This window comes from Limanda limanda, chromosome 12 (genome assembly GCF_963576545.1).
Source record: "Limanda limanda chromosome 12, fLimLim1.1, whole genome shotgun sequence".
Taxonomy (NCBI): Eukaryota; Metazoa; Chordata; class Actinopteri; order Pleuronectiformes; family Pleuronectidae; genus Limanda; species Limanda limanda.
Window position 1 is genome coordinate 20,096,436 of NC_083647.1, and position 24,710 is coordinate 20,121,145.

At 39.4% G+C, this 24,710-nt stretch overlaps 2 protein-coding genes, 1 pseudogene and 2 gene segments (V, D, J or C); 2 read left to right on the forward strand and 3 right to left on the reverse strand.

Moving 5' to 3' along the window:
- The window catches only part of LOC133015891 (Ig kappa chain V-III region MOPC 63-like), a 56,159-nt gene that overhangs the window by 21,857 nt on the left and 9,592 nt on the right, over positions 1-24,710 (forward strand).
- The window catches only part of LOC133015892 (Ig kappa chain V-III region MOPC 321-like), a 41,954-nt pseudogene that overhangs the window by 16,787 nt on the left and 457 nt on the right, over positions 1-24,710 (forward strand).
- LOC133015893 (Ig kappa chain V region Mem5-like) overlaps positions 1-24,710 on the reverse strand; it is a 69,901-nt gene that overhangs the window by 15,020 nt on the left and 30,171 nt on the right.
- Positions 878-7,866, reverse strand: elavl1a (ELAV like RNA binding protein 1a). Its single transcript, XM_061083183.1, has 7 exons — positions 7,745-7,866; positions 6,018-6,077; positions 4,467-4,647; positions 3,830-3,933; positions 3,085-3,247; positions 2,721-2,946; positions 878-2,461 (listed from the first exon to the last, which is right to left on the reverse strand). The coding sequence occupies exons 2-7, from the start codon at positions 6,051-6,053 to the stop codon at positions 2,137-2,139; spliced, it is 1,035 nt and encodes a 344-aa protein (XP_060939166.1). The 5' UTR covers positions 6,054-6,077; positions 7,745-7,866; the 3' UTR covers positions 878-2,136.
- tspan37 (tetraspanin 37) lies at positions 13,148-18,335 on the reverse strand. Its single transcript, XM_061083184.1, has 7 exons — positions 18,182-18,335; positions 17,089-17,280; positions 16,922-16,996; positions 16,734-16,832; positions 14,777-14,923; positions 14,604-14,687; positions 13,148-14,345 (listed from the first exon to the last, which is right to left on the reverse strand). The coding sequence occupies exons 1-7, from the start codon at positions 18,242-18,244 to the stop codon at positions 14,268-14,270; spliced, it is 738 nt and encodes a 245-aa protein (XP_060939167.1). The 5' UTR covers positions 18,245-18,335; the 3' UTR covers positions 13,148-14,267.

Here is a 24,710-nt window from a genome sequence, read left to right on the forward strand (position 1 = left end):
TTCCTATTGCCTGCTTCGAACAAGTCACAAAATATTGCACAAAGTTAAGGATTGACACACAACACGAAAAATACTAAATCAAAAGTACTTTTAAGACCAAAATCTGAAGCTGTGATGGTAAAATAATATATCCTGTAAGTTATCCATTAAATAAGCTTTTCATGAAATGTCAGGTGTATTATTGCTGGGAAAATAATTGTTTTAAAAGTGAATCCTAAAAAGTATGAGCAGTAACTGTCTCCAGGAATCATCTGCTACGTGTAGCTCCATCGAGTGGTTCCTCTGTGGTCAGGTTAAATCTGAAATGATAGATTACAGTACCGATGCTAATTCTCCACCCTGGAGAAAGATAAAAGACTAATACTAATACAAAGGCATCAATAGAAGAAAAAAATTTAGCAGTCTTATGCCAGTAATCTTTGCTAGATGGACAATGAGAAAAGTGCAGTTCGCATCGGCAATCAACCAAGTGGAATGGAGTCTAAATGTCTGAATCGTAACATCGCCACGTACTACAGTTACTGAGCCAGATGACGAAAAAAATCATCATGACATTCAACCGGCAGCTGCTGAAGACAACTGTACCAAAAGTGACTACTTACAGCTCAATTGTTCTTAATACTTAACTCCTCTGAAATGTTGCTTCATGAAATGCCTGCTGGACAATCATTTTCCTTCAAATGTCTGTGCAGTCATAATCACCATATCTCAACTAAAGATTGGTCAATTAACAATTTGAAGTCCCCACGTCTTAAGTTACTGCTGGACCAGGGATTGTCTTGTTAATCAGTGCCGCAGATTTGTTACAAGAAAAAGAAAACTGCAAACCATATCGAAAAGAAAAAAAAAGATAAAGAAACAAAGAAACAAACAAAACTTTCAGCAAAACAAAATAAAATTTAATGGTTTATGTTCAAAGTGAAACAACCAAAACAAAAAGAAAAGAAAAGCAAGTCTAAACTGTAATCATTAACAAAGGCCATTAATCTCTCTCCAAACTTGAGATGAGCACTCATTAAAACAAGTTTGTAACTTACATTGTAATGAATACAAATCTAAAGCTATAAAAGGAAAAGAAAAGAACTCAAAATCAAAGTAAAAACGAAACAGAACGGCAAACTGAGCATGAATGAAGTTGCTCTCAGTCAGCATCAGATATAACCTCAGTACCTCCTTAAAAATAAAAGTGTGATTTTTTACCTCGTGGAAATCTGCTCTGGGGCTTAAGGATCAAATCTCTCCCTGTCTTTGGTCCATTTCAATTCCCTACTCATCATTTTCACAGGATTCTGCTGCGATGCAACTTAGAATAAAAAGACAACTTACACAGGGATAAACAAAAAACTAAATCAAAAAAAAACATCTCCCTCCAAGACTCGTCATGTTCTAAACTGTTAATCTGGTCGGAGGGTGAGGAAAAAGTAGATCAACATCACAATGACTGATATACATAGAAACCTAGAACAGACTGATTAAAAGTGCTTTGCTTTTTTTTGTTTTAGAATGACTCCAGACGGTGAGTGGTTGTTTAGTCTGCGTCACTGGATGATCATTTAAGGCATCTATTTCTAATTCTGATGAGGAACCAGGACAAAACACTGCTTCCCCAAAAGAAAACAACCACCAGCTCATTGCCAAACGTGGTTTCCCCGTCTGTAGATTCATAATTGTCAAATTTTAGACACTTTTTGAACTATTTTCAGGTCGTTATTTATGCTTCTGGATTTTCAGTGCACCCATCGCCTTCCTCTTTTATTCTAGTCCCCACAGTTAAACATGCAATAGATACTGACAGTATTTCAGATTAGATAATTTTTCGAACTTTATCTTGAAGATATCTTGCGTAGCTTTTGCACTCAACATCTTCTCCCTAAAAAAACAAAAAAACCCACTGAGTGTCCTCAAGCCACAAGCATGAGAATAAAGACAAAAAGAAACAGAACAATCAAAATAACATTAAGTCAGCCTTAGACCAGTAACAAAAGGTGCAGAAGAGTCTCATTTCACTCGTAGTACACTAAAACCCAAACAGATGTGCCAGACTTTGCAAACTCGTACTTTAGCTCTCTCAAATAAAAGCCTGGTGCAGGTAATTTCCCTCCCCCGTCTCCTCTACACCTGATTGTCCAGCTCTCTCTACTTGTGGCCCTTGCTGGTCTTGAAGGACACTTGCAGTATCTTGTCTCCGAGCCGGTAGCCGTTCAGGCTTGCGATGGCCATGGCCGCCTCCTCGTAGTTGGTCATGGTGACGAAGCCGAAGCCCTTGCACTTGTTGGTGTTGAAGTCTCGGATCACCTTGACGTTGGTTACGGCGCCGAAGGGGCCGAACATCTGCCACAGGAGGCTCTCGTCGGCGTCCTGGCCCAGGTTGTAGATGAAGATGCACCAGCCGGAGGTTGAGGTGCCGGGGACACTGACACCTCCCATGCTACCCATGTGATCGACACTCATGGGGGAAAATCTGGAATAAGACGAATTTCAATTAATCCAGGAGCTTGTTAATCACTGGGCTACAAATGTTCAATCTTCATTTGGCTCTAAAGCAGAAACTAATCCTGTTATATATCTACAATCAAGGATAGTATTATTACAAATAAATTAACTATGCTTCTTTCAACAAATGTTTTTCCTTATTTTCTTGAGTGCACTATAGGTTTATTTAGGTTTTGGATATGACTTGCAAAAGATCAGGTCCTACTCAATGTCACAACATGCCTCACCTGAACCTCTGTGCCTGGTGGTGTACTGGCCCCCCGAAGCGTCGGGATTGGTTGTGGTAGAGCTGAGAAATGAGCTGTGTGTTTTTCGCCTGGTTAGGGTTGGCGGCAAATTTCACTGTGATTGGCTCGGCGGTCCCCGGTGGTGTTTGGCCATTCAGGCTCTTGACGGCTTCCTCCGCCTCCGCCCGTTTGTCAAACCGGATAAAAGCCACGCCACGGGACACACCTGGGGACGAGAGTGCAGCTGGTGACAGTCTACTCTGGCACAAGGAGCATATCTACATTTCAGTGTAGCTGCTTTCTGGTGGCTATTTTTTATTTCTAAAAATATTTGTTATTTTCAAAAGCAAAGAAAGTCATTCACCTGTCGCACCTGTACCCTGATCTACAAGTACTCGGGAGTTAATGATGTGCCCAAAACATGAAAACATGTCCTCCACGTCTTTCTGGGTCATGGCCTTTGGGAGACCGCTGATATACAGGTTGGCATCTTTTATTGTATCAGAGCTGGGCCGAGCAAATGAAACCTGGTGACAAGAGCAAACGATCCCCTGATTACAACTCTGACCCACTTACACAACATAAAGTAACAAAAAGAGTACAAGAAATAAATCTTTCAAACTACTGACATATTAAACAACTTATTTGAATTTACATAGACAGGTATATAGATTAATTCATTAGTTACAATCATCTGAAAAGTTTTGTCTATTTACTAAAATAAACACTTTTTAATTCCATTTAAAAACTTAAAGAACTATTAAAAAAACAAACACGATCACTAAAACAGTTTCGGTTGTGATGTCTTAGGTCTGAGCAAAAATGAGTGGAGTCAGAAGCATAAAGAAACATTTCAGCAACATAAAAAGATGAAATAAAACTGATAAAAAAGGTACTTCAAATACATATATGTATGAAATCAAATAAGTAAAATTAAAGCCAAACTCAACAGACATGTCAGATAGGGCAGTAAGTGAGCTGTGAAAGCAGTGTCACTTTCTCGGACTGACATGTTCTAGCTAGTTAGCGGACAGCACAGGAGCCACAGGAGAGTTATATGACATGACATCTTTGGTTTGAGAATTGTAGAACACCTTATTGCACGTTACCTTGATAGTTTTGGACTGTAGCCTTAGTCCATTCAGTGTACTGATAGCTCTTTCTGCATCACTAGGGTTAAGATAGTTAACAAATCCGTACCCTAAACTGTGGCCTAGAGAAAAAAAAAGGAAAACAATAAAACAAAACAAAAAAACGTTGTCGTTCAAAAAAAGCTGCAAACAAATAAATATTTAAAAACAAAAACAAATCTTAACATTGCATGCTAGTTCTGAACAAACAAACAAAACCATCTTCAGTTAAACAGCGCTGGGCTGATTGGAATAAATAAAAACAAGTCTGTGGTGGTGAAAAGCTGAGAGAACCTAGGACCCAACTCAAGCAGGAAAATAAATTTGGGATATTTTTGGAAATTAGTTACTCTATAAAATCAAAGAGAAGAAAGGAGTCAGGAAGTACCTCTTTAGAATATATCCTGCCAGTAAAGACAAATTCATTTGAAAATGAGGGATAAACCAAAAGTCACAAAGCTGGAACACCACTGATGTACTCAGAGGCCGTTGCCACAACTTGTATCTGGTTATTTGCTAAGTGTGTAACAGGAAACCTTTGCCATTTAAAACAAAATCTTGGTTTAAGCGGCGAGCTCATCTGTCACAGGTCTTATCGCTTCAGAGCGTAGCGTACCTGCGACTTTGTCTCGAATCAGCTTGGCGGACTCCACCTCCCCGATGCTGCTGAAGAGGCTCCGCAGCTCGTCCTGCGTCATGCTCTGAGGCAGGTAGTTCACGATCAGGTTGGTCTTGGAGTCCTTCCCCTCGTCCCCTCCCATGTGGTCTTCATAACCGTTCGACATGTCATACACCTCCTGCAAGTCGGCCAGGTGGGTTGGAAAAAAAGGACACAAAGCAAGGTAAGCACGCAGAGTAAGCAGAGGTTACGTTCATATTGAAAAATTACAAAAAGCCTTTCAAAAAATATAAATAAACAAAAGGCACACGATCCCAAAAGCTGCCTGTGGTACACCTACACATGAAAAAAGAGACAGGCAGATGATGCAGGAAATCAATTAAAACTGATTACTTTCAAACTCAGTTGCTGGCAGCAGCACAAAATGAAAATAGAAAACAGTCATGTCCTACAATTTACACTCTTTGTCAACCCTGCTACCTCAAACAACCCCTTTGCATCACTGATACGGAAACCAGAGCACACAGTGGGTTCAATCACACAACAAGAGGGGCATGCTATTTTCAAACCTCCCATTTAATAAATCTTCATCTGTAATGATGTTTAAATGTTTTTTTCTGAAATCTTTGACCCAGAACAACTTGTTAGCTTATCTAAATCAATCAAAGTCGATCGGCTGGAGCAGATTCAGAAAGTTAGAGGGGGGGTCTTTAAGTTGCAGTCGGCTGGTCCAACAAAGGTACCGCTGCAGCTGCATTCATAAATAAGGAATTAAAGCTGATATTATTTCTTGCTATTCAATAGTTTGACTTTCTTGTCATTATCATGTTCTTAAAAAGAGTCTGAATGAAAGATGGCGAGTGTGTTAATAGAATGCAATGACAAAAATTGGAATAGGACAATTTAAAATGCCATGGTGGTTTTGTTCTAAACCATCAAACACTCGAGAGCCAGGGATCGCAACGCCAACCTGCTGGTTAGTGGCCGACCCGTTCTACCTCCTGAGTCACAGCCATCAATAGCTAAGTAACAGATTACATCACGTCGCACCGCAATCTAGTCTGAAGGATCTGAGATTAGTTAAGAAAACAATACAAAATTTCCAGCGCTAGAGCGAAATGTTCCTTCATTAAAATGTAAAATTTTCCGTTTTCCCCAACATGTGGGTGTCGTGGTCAATACATTTACTGGTGAGTGCGATGGGATCAGGTTTGAAATGGGAACAAGTGTGGTGGTCAAGCTGACAGAGGTCCATTCATGCAGGAGAAGGGCTGTGATTGTGTATTCTGCTGGGTAAGATCCACCGCCCAAGAGGATGAATGAGCATCCTGTATTCAAACAGTAAACATGGGCAAAGCTGGTGAGAGCTGACATGCATCTTTAGTTTTTGATTTCTCCTAATGCCATCTCACCGTCTAATTCTAGGGATGAAGTGAAATCTTTAACAGGATAACAGAACGTGAGGAGTCAACTCTTCTTCCAACACCTGACCAGAACATCTGTTCAAACCAATATGGTTTCTAATGGAAACTCGCATCTCATACTCACTTTCAAGTACTTGATGTGTCCTCGACGAACTGCCATTAAGACACTTCACTGCTCCTGGGGCTGAACAGGGATGACAGAGAGATAAAAAATAAATCAAACAACTCAGTCAATGTACGACATAAAGAAAACACACACTTCAGGGAGGATATCCAGACAACAACCATTTAGCTCAATTGGCTTTCCTGATTTACTTTTCAGAAACCAGGACACAGGAGCTGTTTTTCAAGGTAGTACAAGTTCTACAAGGTTGCAAAATGCTTACATAATGTTCTGAATGTTACATTCAGGACCATACTTGACAGCTTTTTATTTCTCACATCTGCTGCACGGATGAGCCAGATGTGAAGGAAGCTGGTGCCGTTATGAAATGATCGGCATGTAACGAGACAAACGCTCGCTTGTGCGATCTGCAGTCTGGGCATTTCTGTCTTTAACCAGTACGGTTGAAAAGAGGGATCAGTCATAGGTTAAACTGGGTAAAGCAAGACAAAATATAGACTTTTAAACACATTCTCGAGATGAAAACCCCTGTTAGTGACCCAAGATGATCACGGTGATCAGCAAAATTACAGTATTGAGATCAAATGAGCTGAATATGTGCAGAACCTTAACATTAACACAGACGAACGAAGGCTTCAGGTGTAAAAAAAAGTCATGTCAGACTATCAGGATGATGCTAAAGACAGCAAATTAAACATCAGTGTTTTCCAATGTCGGCAAAGACCGATCCAACTGAATTTAATGCAAAAGAGTAGGCATGGCAAAGTGGATTTGTGTAGCACATTTCAACACCAATTCAAAGTGCTTTGTATCCAATATAGGCGTCACAAACTGCGTGAGACAATATAATCCTGGATGACAACAAAAGCAGAAAAGCACTGTGAAACAACTAGTGATTTCTGAAGAACTGCTCCTTGATACACGAGGAGAAAACATGGCTGTGGTTTGATGTTCGAGATGAACGCTGATCTTTAATGGTTCTGAGCTGATCCACCTTTTACCTGGACGAGTCGCCTCAGCACAGCACTTCAAATCCACGACACAAATGCGACATTAGCTGCAGGACGACGCTAAAACGCGGGGGCCACTGATGATTATTTACAGTGGAAATAGATTTACTACACAAACAGTTTTACGTCCACAGAAAACTGAGCCCTTTATTAGCGATCTGCAGCTCGCTGCGCCCCCTGAGCTTCTCTCCATCCCGGTGGAAAACGTGCAGAGGCCCGATTAGCATTAGGGGGCTAGCGGCTGCACGCTCCCTCCTGTCGGATTAGAAAAGGCGACACACACGTACAACCAGGCTCAGCAACAACTACACAAAAAACAACACAACACGGCGGATACTGCTCTTTAATCAGTGACGCAGAGCACGACCCGCTCGCGTACGCGGCAGCACGACAGCCTACGTGGCGGTCCGGTTCCCGGGAAAGGCTAACGCGAAGCACCGGGGCGCTATTTTTGGAAAGTGCCGGGGTCGTTGTCTTTCTATCCCCGCTCCCGAAACCCCCACGGCCGGCTAACGGGGGCCGTGGAGGCCAAGCATCGGTTAGCTTAGCCACCACTTAGCTAACCGATGCTAAGCTAACGGCGGTTAAGGACCGGTTAGCTTAGCCACCGCTAGCTTAGCCACCGCTTAGCTAACTGATGGCTCCGGCTCCTGCAAACGTGCAAATATCACACCTACGTCGAACCTGGGAGATAAACCCGCCATTTTATCAACTCACCAGCTTGATGGGGGGAGTAGGTGGTGTTTTTCTGCCTTCGTCTCCCTGTTTTTAAAATGATTTCTTCACGACGTACGCCTCCCTCCGAGTCGACCTCACGTAGCGGAGCAGCGGAGGAAGGAGCTGCGCGACGAGCCCCGTCACGACCGCTCCAGCCCGGCCACGCCTCCGCGGAGGTACCGAGGAGGTCACCATCCACCGGGGGGCTGCTCACCTGTCACATTATTAGGAACCACGTACATTTACTTATTTACGTAGCTGTACTTTATGTAAATTGATTTATACTCGGGTCCTTCTACTCTACAACATATATCAGCGAATATGTGTACTAGATAGATAGATAGATAGATGGATAGATGGATAGATAGATAGATAGATAGATAGATAGATAGATAGATAGATAGATAGATAGATAGATAGATAGATAGATAGATAGATAGATAGATAGATAGATAGATAGATAGATAGATAGATAGATAGATAGAGTACTTTATTCATCCCCGATGGGAAATTAAGTTGTCATAGCAGCCGGTATATTTGAATACAATAAAATACAATACAATAGAATAAAATAAAAAATATTGAGGTAGAAAGAATAAAAAACAGAAGCACAAGATAAAATAAAATAAAATAGGTAGATAAGGTGCAGTGACTAGATGATGGTAATAGTACTGATGATACGATGGTAATGTTATTGTTAGACGGTATATAAAATAGAACAGTATATATAGCAGTATATAGTAATAATGGCAGCAACAGTAAATATAATAGTAATAGTAATATAATCATAATTATAACATGTACACCTGTATAAATATGTGTATATAGACTTATGTATACAAAGAATATACAGAGGGTATGATACATCTACACTATCTACTTGAGTACGTTTTTACAAAGCATTGCATTACATATTCAAATTTGTATCATTATTATCATATCATTATTATAATTACGATGAATATATAAAATAAGTAATAATTTTAGATATAAGAGGGTGCATAGGTGGGCACCAAGACCCAGCCACACTGTGCAAATACTTTTTACTTTGAATACGTCAACTTCATCCTTTAAACTTTATTTGTCCCCAAACCGAGAGAGCTCAACAAACTGCAATTAAGAAAACACATGCATGTAGAAAAAAACATGTGCAATTAAGAAAAAGTCTAAATCGACGTAAGGATACTGCAAAAAGTCACAACTTCAATAAATTCCATAAGAACATAGTTATAATTAAGGTTTGTCTTTAAGTGCTGAGATAGAAGATGGCTCAGTCAGAAACACTTTCTCATGATTTACCCATGTATTGCACAAATGGGACTAGAGTTATGCTTGGCACGGATGGCTCCCATCTTTGGATGTTCCCTGGGTTTACCAAGCAGCATGCTCAGATAAAACTGGGAATGAGTGCAAAGAAAAAACCAGCAGGCAAGATTCATTTTTTAAAGATGAATACAATTTACCCCAATCATGTTTGGACTCAGTTAGGGCTGCAGCTAATGACTATTATAGTCGATTAGTCGCCAATTATTGAAACGATTAATGGAATAATCAGATTATGAATGACACAAATTCTCAATTGCTATTATTTAGCAAGCAGCTTTTAAATTTAGCTTGAGGTTGTTCGAGGCATGTGATGACTGAAAATAAAGACAATAAAGATTGATACTTCATTAAAAAAAATGTCTTTTAATAAACTTTTTGTCCATTTAAAACCAAGGACAGGCAAAGTGCTAATACATAAAAAGTTTCCTTTTGACTGTGAACCAAGAACAGGCCAAGTGCTGGTACTAAAAATAATAATAAAAAAAAAATCAAGTATCCATTTTTTGTGTTAACAAAAAAGGACAGGGAAAATAACATTAACTAAAAATATAAAATTTTTAGGGCTGCAAAGCAGCACTGGGTGGGCCCGAGCACATCCATTTTGAAGCGTTGCATGCTTTTTGTCAAAAATAACCAGTTCTGAGAGAGAAAGAGACGTGACCTTTGCAAGACATAAAGTTTCCTTTGATCTAGGAAGACTGAAATCAAAGGATTCATGGTCCATGTATGTCCGCGTTACAGAAAATCGTGTTTTAATGGCGTGTAATCAAACTTTGACGCCACGCCACGGTCACACCGTGTGATTAAAAAAAAATCCGTCAGTCTGTTTTTATCTCCATCTTGTTGTGATGACACTCATCTCAATTTGAAGTTGATCCGATGAAAACCCTGGTACAAGTGTATCAAAGAAAAAATGTGGAATATGGCCAAAATGGCCACTAAATACAAAATAGCAGGCTTCCTGTTTTGTTTTTCCTATTGCACCTGAGACTTTTTTGTTTGTCTGGTCATGATACACCTGTATATTGATTTTTGTGAAGATCGGTCAATGGGAACACCTTCCGGGGGTCTTGGGCTGTCTCGGGGGGCACCGTTGAGCCATTTTGCGACGCCCATTGAAAATTCCTTCAGAATACGTACATTTTCACCACTTTCTAACTTTCTGCAAATTTTGGTAAGAAGTTGAGCATGTTAAAGCCCTCAAAAAGCCAATTCATTTGCCTGAATAATAATAATAAGAAGAAGAATAAATAATCCTTACAATAACAATAGGGTCCTCCCTGACCTTTGATCAGTGCTTGGGCCCTAATTACGAGAAACAAGTCTCACAAGTTTCTTCCAACGAAACTGAAAATTAGGTTTCGATAACAACAACTCTAAAAATAGTCCAGGAAATGAAAGGTATTTTGTTTGAGACACACCTTGGATTCCTTCCATGCAGAAACTCAACAAAGCTGAGGGGGGGGGCAACGAAATGATCCTGTAGAGTGACACACTGAGTTCCATGGAAGAGCACAACTTACAAGGAAATGCTAATGAATCATTTCCATGGAATTGATACAAAAAACACATGCATTAATGCATTTTTTTACAAATTAATTGAAGAATCAATAAATGAATAGAGTATGTTGTATCGTCTATTTTTAGCAGCCGAGAGGTCTCGATGGTTGATGCTGAAGAAAGAAATCTCTGCGGACCCAAAACTTGCTTGTATAGTTTAAAGTTTATTACACAAAAGTCTTACAGGTCAGGACAGACTCTAGAAATCCGGAGACATCCACACGCCAATAATGGAAGCCTGCCTTTGCAGGAGTCAAGCCCACATTTTATAGAGAGGTTGCGACCCAAGGCAAAACAACGTCCCAAATCTCGTGGTTCAGCAGGACATAACTGCATGTGTCTAAGCATATAATGTAAATGAAATAGTGTATTCATAAAGACATGCCTCATCTCTAATGATGATGTCCCATGTTCTATACTCTATCCATTAACAGGTCAGAGATCACTCCCTAGAGGGGAGAACTAACTAAAATTACCTTTGACCTGCGCGTGCTCCTGCACCGCCTGGTCCTGTTCTTTGCGGGTCTCGATGATATGCCGCAGGTGGGAGTTTTGCTCCTGCTCCGCTCGACATGGGGCTTGCATGGCCTGGAGCTCTTCCGCATGTTCTTGGGCCTGCAGCTTGGCTCTCTGCTGGTAGAGGAGTGTCAGTTGGCCCAGAACGTCGGATATTTTCAGTTGCGGGCCAGTGGGGTTGTAGAGGTGCATAGTCAGTTCTTGAATCTTACGATCGCAGGTACTTAAATCATACTCACTCAACTCACTCACCGCATCATTAGAAAAATTAATCAGGCTGGCTACAGTCTCTGATAGGACGTCTGGTCCTGAGGGAGCACTTGCCCCATGGTGATACATGCTACTCATCTTCTGAGTGCGAAAAGACACCTGGCGTACTGCTCACGCTTGCTTAGAAAAAGTGGGTAAAACACTTAATTAATAACTACACAACAAGATGCACAGGTGAGCTTCACCCTGTGTCTATAAAGTAGCACTGAAGGATAGCTCGGTGGCTCAATCCTTAAGACCTAGTTGGTCAACAACTAGTCTTCTCAACACTAGTCTCTCAAATCTAGTTTGTCTCCTTAAGATCAAAAAGCATGCAGAAAATCTCCTATAAAAATTACCAACTACTGAAACGCAGTCAGCAACCAACCAAAGTTACACAAAAGTCTGCTTAGCAAAGGGAATTAAGAATAAAGAAACTTCAAAGAGAAATTAGTTTCGAACCTATGTCTCTCTTCAAAGATTAATCATAATTAAAGCCCTCAAAAAGCCAATTAATTTGCCTGAATAATAATAATAATAATTAAAGCCCTCAAAAAGCCAATTCATTTGCCTGAATAATAATAATAAATAATAATAATAAATAAAATAATAATAACAAGTGTTTTGTGGACTCAGAGACTTCAACCAACATCGGTATCGTGGTAAGTAGAGAACGAGACAACCCTAGTCCACTTGAATCACTAACTTTCTGCAAATTTTGGTAAGAAGTTGAGCATGGTAAAGCCCTCAAAAAGCCAATTCATTTGCCTGAATAATAATAATAATAATAATAAATAAAGATATCAAAAATACAGTATCAAAATAAAATAAAATTTCTAGGGCTGCAAAGCAGCACTGGGCGGGCCCGAGCACATGCATTTTGAAGCGTTGCATGCGTTTTGCCTGAAAATAATAATAAAAACAAAGATTCCTTTGATATTTGACCGGCTCAGCATCAAAGAATTCATGGTCGATGTATGTACAGAACATCGTGTTTAAATAGCCAGAACATCGTGTTTTCATGGCGTGTAATCAAACTTTGACGCCACGCCACGGTCACACCGTGTGACTAAAAAAAAATGCGTCAGTCAGTTTTTATCTCCATCTTGTTGGGATGACACTCATCTCAATTTGACGTTGATCCGATGAAAACGCTGGTACAAGTACATCAAAGTAAAAATGTGGAATATGGCCAAAATGGCCACTAAATGCAAGATAGCAGGCTTCCTGTTGTGTTTTTCCAATTGCACCTAAAGACTTTTTTGTTTGTCTGGTCATGATACACCTGTATATCGATTTTTGTGAAAACCAGTCAATGTGAATACGTACCAGGGGTCTCGGGGGCACCGTTGAGCCATTTTGCGACGCCCATTGAAAATTCCTTCAGAATACGTAAATTATCACCACTTACAAACTTTCTGCAAATTTTGGTAAGAAGTTGAGCATGTTAAAGCCCTCAAAAAGCCAATTCATTTGCCTGAAGAAGAAGAAGAAAAAGAAAAAAAATAATCCTTACAATAACAATAGGGTCCTCCCTGACCTTTGATCAGTGCTCGGGCCCTAATAATAATAATCCTTACAATTTCAATAGGGTCTCACCAGACACCTTCGATATCTGTGCTCGGGCCCTAATTATATCATAGCAAGTTCGAATTGCAAGTATTATAGGTATTATAGGCAGAAAAGTTATTGTGTTACTTTTACCTTACGCAACAGACAAAATTGTTGTAAATGCTGCAAAGATGATAGATATTTATATCAGTTTTTGGTTTAATTTCCCTCAGAAATGTTCCTGTTTCTCTGTATTAACATTACACACAGAAGCAGTGGAAAAAGTGCTTTGTCTACAATAATAATAATAAAAAACAAAAATCAAGGTCAAGACAATATAACATTGCACATGAACACAAGTCATCATATCACACTAATTTGTTTAAAAGTACTAACATGTGAAAGATCACCACTCAGCAATATAATCATCTTTAAAGCAATAAACTGCTTTCCATAAACCATCATCAACAACTAGGGCTGGGCAAGTTAACTCGTTTTAATCGAGTTCACTCATCACTTATTTAACTCAGACAATTATTTTATCTCGTATTAACTCAGGTTTGATTATTTATTGTTTTATTGTGAAAGTCAGAGTTCTTCCAGACGGCGGAGTCGACAGAACCAAAGTAATTTGTAGCCACTGCCAAGGTGAATTTTCTTATCACCGGAGTACTTCCAGTCTAAAGTATCACCTAAATGCAAAACACACAGTTGATATCAGCAAATCACTCAACGAAACAGCGAGCGGAGCGAGGCTTCGGCAGACTACGTTAGACGCAGGGAGGAGTATACATTTTTCATAACGAAGAGGATAACTTTAATGCCCTGGCAGTGGCATTGAGCTTTAATTTTGTATTTGCTTTGATAACATTGTTAAGTTGAGATTTACACTGAATATTTTATTTAACTGCTACTGTATTAAATGCTGATGTTAAAAGTGTTTGCACAACAAATGTTATGGCACTTTCGTTCATATGGCAGAACATTGAAAATAAAATTGCGCTATACACTACTTTTTAATTCATTATTGGATTTTGCGTATACAAATGCGATTAATCGTGATTAATCAGGGAAATCATGCGATTAATCGCGATTAAAACTTTTAATCGTTGCCCAGCCCTATCAACAACACAACTGCATCATGTGCATAACATCTTTAACCTAATTTCATGTGGAAGGTTTTGTAGTGCACATATATATATATACACATATATTGGCAGTATAGTGGGATAGGTGAGTTCACAAGTGTGTCTGCACCTAAGAAACAATCATTTAACAACAGTCACAACAGAGAGATGTGACGGGATCTGTGCAGTGCAGTTCAGTTTTTGCCCAGTATTTGATATTCCATGAATGGTCGCTCCCTCATCAGCTGTGCCACCATTATTAAAACGACAGCCTACAAAAAGAAAGGAGAAGAGGAATCTGGTTAATTACACGAAAAATTAACATCTGAAACCGGAATAATTTAATTAGACATATGAAGCTGTTTCCTCTCATATATTGAACATGTTTGTTGAGGAGCCCCACCCACAAGTTAGCAGGTTTGGTTTATTTTGTGACATCACAAACCCTGGTTGTTTGTATGGTTTTTGAGGGGAAGTTTAATGACGAATCAAGTGTGTACAGAAAAAAAAGAAGATGAAGACTTTTGCACCTCGACCAGAAAAACCACCGGAAGGCCCCAGATGATAAAACTCAGCACGAACTGTAAAGCCTTCTCCAGCTTGACCTGGCATCCCTGAAAGAGTGAGAAAAACAGGGGATTAATCACACATTCATGCTGGTATGTTTTATATTCATGAGTGCTGAGCTTGTCTAGATTTCTACCTGTTTGTAAAGCTGCTGCTCCACAGTGCCATTGCAGGAAAGGAAAGTAGAGTTGCAGCAGCTTTGGGGCAAAGCTCGCTCACCAGTGCGATTGAACCAGGGGGTTTTAATCCAGTCCATGTAGTCATGGACACCACAACACTGCAACTGACGAGGATCAAAACAAAAAATGCCCAGTCACTTACACCATTCATGCATCCAGTGTCTTCCACTTACTCCGTCTACAAGAAGGGCCTGAGCTGGCTTTACTTCCTGAGGAGGCTCAGGTCCTTCAATGTCTGCAACAAGATGCTGCAGATGTTCTATAAGTCTGTTGTGGCGAGCACCATCTTCTTTGCTGTGGTGTCCTGGGATGCGGGCATCAAGGCAAAGGACGCCAACAGACAGAAAAAACTCATAAGGAAGGCAGAGTCTGTGGTTGGCTCTAAGCTTGTCACCCTGGAGGAGGTGGTGGAGGATAGGATGCTGGCAAAACTGCTGGCAATCATGGACAATCCCTCTCAACCCCTCCACAAAACACTGGACAAGCTAAGGAGCAGCTTCAGCCACAGACTCATTCAACCCCGCTGCTCTAAGGAACGATACAGGAAATCGTTCCTCCCAACCGCAATAAGACTGTACAACTCATCTACCTCTGTCAGAGCCACCATCACAGAACTGCACTAAATAAACCTGTCTCCTTGCACTGTGTACCCTGTACAACACTCCGCTCCATATACTGGAACACTTACTTCACATCATATGTGATATGTGTTAATATAAACCATACTGATATCATATATCATTTAATACAATAATATTGTCTTTTGCACACTCTGTCTACATATTCTTACACTCATAGTACATTATGTTACCTATTGTATAGTCAAATACTATAGTCATATACCTCTACTATATATCATATATTATATCATACTCTCTGTATATTCTTTGTATTTATAAGTATATATACACATATTTATACATGTGTACATGTAATAATAATTATAATTATTATTATTATATTATTTCTACTATTATTATTATATATACTGTTGCTGCCATTATTACTATATACTGCTATTATATTGGTATAATTACTATCATATATAAATATATATTATGTTATATTATATACTATATATACTGTACTATTTTCATATACTGTCTAACAATAACATTACCATCATATCATCAGTACTATTACCATCATCTTGCCACTGCACCTTATCTACCTATTTATCTTGTGTTTCTGTTTTTTATTGTATTTTATTGTATTCAAATATACCGGCTGCTATGACAACTTAATTTCCCTTCGGGGATGAATAAAGTACTCTATCTATCTATCTATCTATCTATCTTATAGGCTCGAGTTGCGATTCAGGGTATCCCAGACATCACTATCTCTAGCAATGTTTTCCAGCTCTGACTTGATGATTTTTAGTTCTCAGGCCAGATGGGATTTGTAATTCCTCTGGCTATTCTGGGTTTACCTGAGGCTCTCATACAGCGGGAGGCATCCAGGAGGTATCCTGACTAGATGCATGAACCAACCCATCTGTCCCCTTTCAATGTAACAGGGCAGCAATTCTACATCGAGCTCGCTCCAGATGTCTGAACTCCTCCTCCCTATCTCTGAGGCTGAGCTTAGCCACCAAACGGAGAAACCTAATTTGGCTGCTTGTTTTTGTTATCTTGCTGGAAAGCTGTGCCTTGTGGCTCAGCTCCTTCTTCACCAAAATGGTGAGGTACAATGCTTGCATTACTGCTGATGATACACAGACCCACCTGTCCATTTCACGCTCCATCTCCGCCTCATCCAAGATACTTCAATAAGTATCTTGCTCCCACAGTCCAAAGACATGCCGCCATGGGTTAATAGCCCCACGCAACCCTCAAAGTATTTTTTTTTTCCTACATTTTGCACAAACATGCCAGGGGTGTGTGGATGCCTACAATAACTGAACTGAACACTCACTTGCTCCTGCATAGTATCCACAGCTCGAGAGCTGGGGTCCTGGCTGTTTCCTGTGTAATTCTGAAAGACTCCACTGAGGGAAGTTGTTTCTGAATCCAGCTAAACAAAAAGGCAAAAGAAAAACTCCAGTAAATTGCACATGAACTCACCCAACGACTCACAGGTAACTTAACTGATATTTATCTTACCTTCACAGAATGGAAATAAGCCAACGCAGTAGCCGTACTTTCCAGACAGAAGACCACGACGAGGAGATAAACAAACTGGAGTGGAGAGGAACACACTTTATTATATACAGCCCAAAGACTGTTAAACACACAGATTCCCTCATTCACACATACACTGACAACCTTACCAGGCCCTGCAGACAGATGGAATCCCTGAGGCTCAACCACGAGCCGAGGCACCCGCTGGCTATGAGGAACGCAGCGCTGGCAAGGGTGAGGATCGCTGGCATGGTGATGTAGGTGTTCGAAAAACACAAGATGCCCTGCCAGAACTTCATCAGCAGATAGACTCCACTCAAGCCCACTACCAACCCCAGAACCTGGTGAGGTAAAAAAGATCAAAGACCAATCTTTTTTAGTATTTTTTTATTCAGTAAAACTCAACACATTATGCATTGTGTCTGTATTAAATGATGATGTAAAACACTAGGCCCAACGTTAATTTCCCAAGCAGTCACAAGAGTGTGTGTGTGTGTGTGTATGTGTGCCCTGTGGTTTGTGTACTGTCAGTAGCTTTATCCAAAAACTCAAATAGTCTGAAAACTCAAATAGTCACGACAGAAACCCAATCAGATGCCTGAGAATTAAATAGGCTAATTGTGTGTGTGTGTGTGTATGTGTGTGTAGTTAAATCTCTTTACAAAGTCACAGTATATGGATTAATCTTCCTCTTGAGGATAAAAGCAAGTCACCGGTATATAAATCATTAAATTCTAAGATAAAGACATGTTTTAATGTTAGGTGAAGGATTGGGTTAGTTTTGGCTTTGATTCTCCAGGAAATGACATTACAATTATCTCTCTCTCTCTCTCTCTCTCTTTCTCTCTCTCCAGCTTCCAGGTTTCTGATTTCCTCCTCAGCCCAAGGAGGAAATAGCCCAAAGCAGTTTAAAATTTTCACAGAAAGTAAAATCATGCAATAATTTAACGTTAAAATGCCAAATAGACTTTGGTTTTACTTGAGGATAAAATCAATTAAAAACTAGATGATGATCAGTTGTAAAACCAACAGGGATGATCTGATCTGACAGTTAAAAACCTGATTCGATCTCTCTCTCTCTCTCTCTCTCTCTCTCTCTCTCTCTCTCTCTCTCTCTCTCTCTCCCTCTCTCTCTCTCTCTCTCTCTCTCCCTCTCTAGCGTATGGCCTAAGACAGCTTGTCAGAGCTGGAGAAGAGTAGAAGCAGCTGGACATACAGAGACAGTAATAGAGTGTCACTCACGCAGAGGAGCAGACAGGTCAGCTGAAGTGTTGTTCTCACTGCGTTTCTACTCCGCTCGCTCATTGTTAAGCGACAGGAGCGAGTTCAGTTAAACTCCGGAGAAGCGTTAACGTGGAGAAACCTTAACCGAGCAGGAACTCTGTTCGGAGACAGAACTGCAGTTTTCACTTGATGGGAGGAAGAGTGAGAGCCGGAGTCACGTGTTTTTTTTATTTTATTATATCGCTGCAGACTTTGGTTCCGCGACACAAGGTTCCTCAGAGAAAGCGGAAATGAGAGAGGAGGGAAACATGAGCTGCACTCGGCTCAAGTTAAAAGACACCAAAGACTATTATAATAACAACAACTATAATCTACACGATGAAAACAATCATTATAATGTTAACAATAATAATAATCATATCAAAAAACAAACATAATAATACCATTATTAACACTAATATATATAATACTAGGGAGTATGATAATAACAAAAACAATAATAACTATCATCTATTCTACATGATAAAAACAATAGTAATAGTAATAATGATATTTATAACAATTACAATTATCATAACTATAATGATAAAACAATATTATTAATAATAATAACACACAACAACAACAATGATATAATAATTTCATTTCTGAGTTTAACATTGAACAATTCATCTCAACAGAATTAGGAAAATCACAAACCGATTACATTAGAAGTTTGTTTGTCCGACTTTTTGATGTATGAGGCCTTTATAACATGCATTTTTAAAATATATGTATGAAAAATAAAGCCAATAAGTGAAGGACAATAAAAGGTGGCCAATGAAATATCTAACATAAGTTAGTCTTTAATTGAAATAAATAGATAACCAGTTTGAGGAATACTCTGATTATTCTGGTTTTACACAGACTTTACACAAGGATATATTGGCAGCTTTAACGTAACTTAACCGACTGTGTCAATAGTACACGTTTCTCTGTGTTTATTGTAGATTATTTTCTAGGATATATATTTAGTGTAGAAATAAATGTTAGTATCTTGTTGGAGGACGCTAAGAGCCAATCCTTCATGTCACAGTCTGCTGCAGAAACTATCAGCTGCAACAAACTGTACGTGGTACTGATTCAAGATTTTTGTACAACTCTGTATCAGTGGCACCTGCTTCACAGATACAGTAATCTCCTGCATCCTCAGCTCAACTCCTGCCTTTCTTAGTGAATTCAGGTCCTGATCCACTGCTGCTGAAGCAACCTGGTGTACTGTGACCATGTCTACTTATTACAAGGTTTCTGCAGGTACCAACAGAGGTCATCATCAACGCCTGTAGTGGCTGTGCAGCTCAGAGAGACTGGGATGCAGGACACTGAATCACAGAAGCACTGACAACAAATCCTGGAAAAGAAAAAACACAGTTTGAAATAGTTTTTCTAGTGTGAGGTGAAGAAAATGCAAGTACAGACCAGACATTCAACTTAGGTGCAAGCATGTTTGTAGGGGATTGTACTGTGTGGAGCTCAGCGTTAATAAACTGTGATGCTCTCGAATGAGGTTTTTCTAATTAAGTTTGTACTGATGCATAACACAACAAACGGTTTTGTATTTAATCTTCTTACATGATTTTAAAACGACAGTTGATATTCGGTACAAATAACTTCTACTACTTCTTTTAACTTGTAAGAAAAACTATGACATATTATTGATATTTTTATAAAGATTGGAACCATGCTTGATTTTAAGCGAAGCAAAACCAATGATATAAATAATTCACAGCCAATATTTGCCCGTAAATTTGACTGTAAATGTAATCATCAGATCTTATTAATTTAGATTTTTTATAGATTCATCCAGAACTCTAAATACATGTCTCTGCATCTCACTGAGGGAGGTTTTTGTACGACTGTAATTCACTGTGTCAACACATCTGCTCCGTTTAAATAATGGATGCTCTGACAGTAGTAAACTGCGGCATCTGAACTCTGAACTCCACTGATGGTCAAAGAGAAGTCAGAGCTGCTTCCACTGCAACTAAACCGAGCTGGTGTTCCTGAATGTCTACTGCTCATCTTTCACACACATTTAGACGTTATAGTCTTCAAATCATGATCTAAATTTGACAAAGAAGGTTTCATGGGGCTTTGTTTGGAGATCTATGAACATTTGAAACTGTGAGTTTGTTTCAGTTGTGTTTAACTTCATTGTCGCTCTGCTTGAAGACTTGTGTTGTGTTCACTGGACCAGTTATTCTCTGTGCAGCTGCAGCAGACCAGATTCACTTCAGTCAAACTGAGGGAGGTTTTTGTACGGCTCTAAATCACTGTGTGGACACTCCACTGCTATGAAAAGCGAGACAGTAATAATCTCCAACATCTTCAGCCTGAACACCGCTGATGGTTAAGGTGAAGCTAGAACCAGAGCCACTGCCACTGAATCGAGAGGGAGTTCCTGTATGAAGAGTTGATGTATAGTATATAAGAAGCTTGGGAGCCTGTCCAGGTTTCTGCTGGTACCAGGACAAATAACTAGTGCTTTCAACACTGGGGTTGCTTTTACAGGTCAGAGTGACAGTGGATCCTGGAGTAAATGTCACGACTGGAGGCTGAGTCACAGTCATCTGGCCGCTGCATCCTGCACACAAACACAAATCATATATTAATCAGCGGAGGTGAAGAGAGCGAACAGGCAGCGCATCACGTCTGAAATGTTGCTGAGTGACTGAACCTGTGAAGCTGCAGCAGGCCAGCGTCCAGATGAGGAGGGTGATGAGAGTCATGGTGGTTGTGGTGGACTGACGGGTCTGAGTCCTGCAGAGTTGGAGTCACAGGACTATAAAGCTTCTCAGTTCAGTGGAGGATCAGCTGACGATGCAAAGCCTCCTCTCTATGGAAATGATTCCTCTGCTCTGAGCGGACTGAAGGTGACGTGGAACACAAACTCAGGAGCGTTGCTGTTTGGATTTACACTAAATATGAAGAAGCAGAATTGAGGGTCGTCAGCATCTGGATTCAAATTGTGTCACTTTCATTGATGCAAATATGTGTATTTCATTCCCTTTAAAATACAGAGTGAGTAGATATACAATATAATTATCAAAACATTATGTTCTAATCCTTTTGACCCATCCTGTTTATTTTACAGCTTTCAAAAAAAGTCAAACTTTTTGTCTCTCAATGTTCAAAAGGATTTAAATTATTAAATCCTGACCTCTGCTCGGAGTAGAGAGACGACTGCACTTCCTGTCTGACCTGATGCTGATTCTTTGATGAGCAGCGATGCATAAAATTCATGCAAAATTCCTTTGAGTGCACCTGTCTTTATGAAACTGAGAGGAAGGGTTGACGCTGAGTGAGAACATGTGGACATCACAAGAAGGAACTTTCACTTCTGTGTCTGACTTTGAAAAGTTCTGGTCTGCACACATGGGAGAAGGTTGTCTTCAAGTCTTTTTACCAGAACACATTTGAATGTGATTGTTGTTAATGGGCTATTTCATCCCAAACCAAGAAATGTATCAAAATCTGACCAAGTGATTTTTTTTTCCTCAACTAAATCCAACTGTGACTGAACACTGAAGCCAGGAAGCTGCTCTGGGAGTAACTCTCTCTCAGGAATATCCCTTCATGTCTATAAGTAGATGCACACTGCCCTCTGCTGGTAGTTCACCACCATCAATAACTCCATCATGGTGTGAGGCTGATTTTGTTTTCTGTCCTTGTTCCACCTTTTCATCACCATGTACATCAGTCATTTCATGCAGCTCTGATATTAGTGAAAGAAGTAAGTAAGTTCGCGTCATCTGACCTCAGTGACCCCAGGCCTCTGTTTCAGTTAAGTATTCTCACCCTCTGAGAGAATACTCTGAGTATCAATCAGACTAAATGTGACAGTGAAGTTTACGAGTATCAGGCTCATTCGAATACTTTGTGGAAAAAAGAAGTTGAACATGTCGATTCCATTAAAACTGAGCAAACTGCATCTGCTGATAAAGATAAAACCATGTGAATAAAAAGAGCTGCAAAATGCATCATGAGGCCTAAAGAGAACTTAGTTAGATGGACTGTCTATATGAAGATAGAGACAGTCTGATTACTACATGATGATCTATAAGGTTTATATAGATTTAAATCCGGACTATTGACTGTCTAAATAATATATTTATGTTATTATATATATTATAATAATTTATTTATAATTTCGTTTGAAACAGTCTTTTTAAAGAGGATGACAGTCTATGTAAAATATGTAGAATCTATAGACAATTAACACAACTACATGTGCAGTCTAAATATGTTAAAAAAACATTAATACAAAGATTGAGTCCACAAACAATATATATAAAGCTGTATACAGCCTATGGAATGCACCTTGCTCTATGAAGGATTCTTGTGTATACTACAAATACATAATGAATTTACTTACTGCAAATACTGCACTTGAGAAAATCAATTCTGTACAAACTTAGAAATATTCTACTGAGTCTCCTGTGGAAAATAAGAGAATAAGCAAAGCTTGAGTTGAAATGATATTTAAATATTAAAAGCTGGTCATTGATTTGTAGGAATAAAGTGATGCAGTGAGTAAAATAAACTTTTGAAGAGCTTCATCTTTGGTCTGACAGTGTGTGATTGTGTCTGTTGTGCTTGGTGAGGTTACTGTCAGTCTCTGTGTTCACTGGTCTGTGTCCCACTCTCTTCCTGCTGTAACAGCTCATGTCTCTGCGTCTGACTGAGGGAGGTTTTTGTACGACTGTAAATCACTGTGTGAACACTCCTGCTCCGTTTACTTGATGGTAGCTCTGACAGTAGTAAACTGCTGCATCTTCACTCTGAACTCCACTGATGGTCAAAGAGAAGTCAGAGCTGCTTCCACTGCCACTAAACCGAGCTGGTGTTCCTGATGTATCCTGTTCGCCCAGTATATTAGGAGCTTTGGAACCTGTCCAGGTTTCTGCTGGTACCAGTACATAAAATCACCATTACTATTCCTAAAAACACTGGGGTTGGTTTTACAGGTCAGTGTGACAGTGGATCCTGGAGTAAATGTCACGACTGGAGGCTGAGTCACAGTCACTTGGCCGCTGCATCCTGCACACAAAAACAAATCATACATTAATCAGCGGAGGTGAAGAGAGAGAACAGGCAGCGCATCACGTCTGAAATGTTGCTGAGTGACTGAACCTGTGAAGCTGCAGCAGGCCAGCGTCCAGATGAGGAGGGTGATGAGAGTCATGGTGGTTGTGGTGGACTGACGGGTCTGAGTCCTGCAGAGTTGGAGTCACAGGACTATAAAGCTTCTCAGTTCAGTGGAGGATCAGCTGACGATGCAAAGCCTCCTCTCTATGGAAATGATTCCTCTGCTCTGAGCGGACTGAAGGTGACGTGGGACACAAACTCAGGAGCGTTGCTGTTTGGATTTACACTAAATATGAAGAAGCAGAATTGGGGGTCGTCAGCATCTGGATTCAAATTGTGTCACTTTCATTGATGCAAATATGTGTATTTCATTCCCCTTGAATTACAGAGTGAGTAGATTTCTATTAGAATTTTCAAAACATTTTGTTTTAATTGTTTTGAAGCATCCTGTTTGTCTTTCAGCTTTCAATTGATGTGAAACTCTATTTTGAAATATTAATTCATGACAAAGTTAAATCAGCTTTTTCTCTCAATGTTAAGAAGTAACAATTTTATGTTGTTTTTTTAATTTTAATTATGAAATCTTGATGAAATGTCGAGCCACATTAGCTCAATATAAATTTTCAGTGTAAATTGTTTAGTTTTACCAGTAAAAAGTGACTCTTCAGTGGACAGACTGTTGTTCACGGTGCAGGAGGTTTTTGTACGAGCACCTAATGAGTCTGTATCACTGTGGTACACTTTCGGTGGAGGAACCAAACTCAACATTGACTGTAAGTACCAGAGATTTTTACTTTGTGCATTTATAACTTTTATCAAGTAATGAACAAATATTTGATCAAGTTCAGATATTGACTGGCTGATCATTTTGTTGAATTTTTATCAATCTAAGGTAATCTCATATCCTGAGAAAAAGAAATGCAGATAAATATTTATTGGTTGTAATAATTGTATGTATATTCATACATTTATAGAAACATACTATTACAAATATTTAATCTATATTCATGTACAATGATGATTTTTACTCACATGTTTAAAACATTTTGAAATAGAATTTGCTCAAGCTTCAAACTAAATCATGAACTGTTTTAAAATGTTTAGTTTGAATTTATCAAACATATTTTTTGAAAAAAATCAGATGTTGAGAACAAACAGGATTTTATCAGTAGATGCAGCTCAGCTTTGTGTTCACGCTTCATGTGGTGAAAAGGAAGTGAAAGAAACAGACGTTAAATGTTGTAACTGTTTTCACACCAGTGTTTCAGCTCTGTGAGTTTAAACAGAAGAAAATCATCTCAGGGACGAGTTCTTCACTGTCACACGTTGAGAAACAGACGTGAAGACCTCCTCAATAATCATCAAGAATCATTATCAGTGAACCTTCTCAGCCACATTGACACTTGAACCCTGCGGCTGA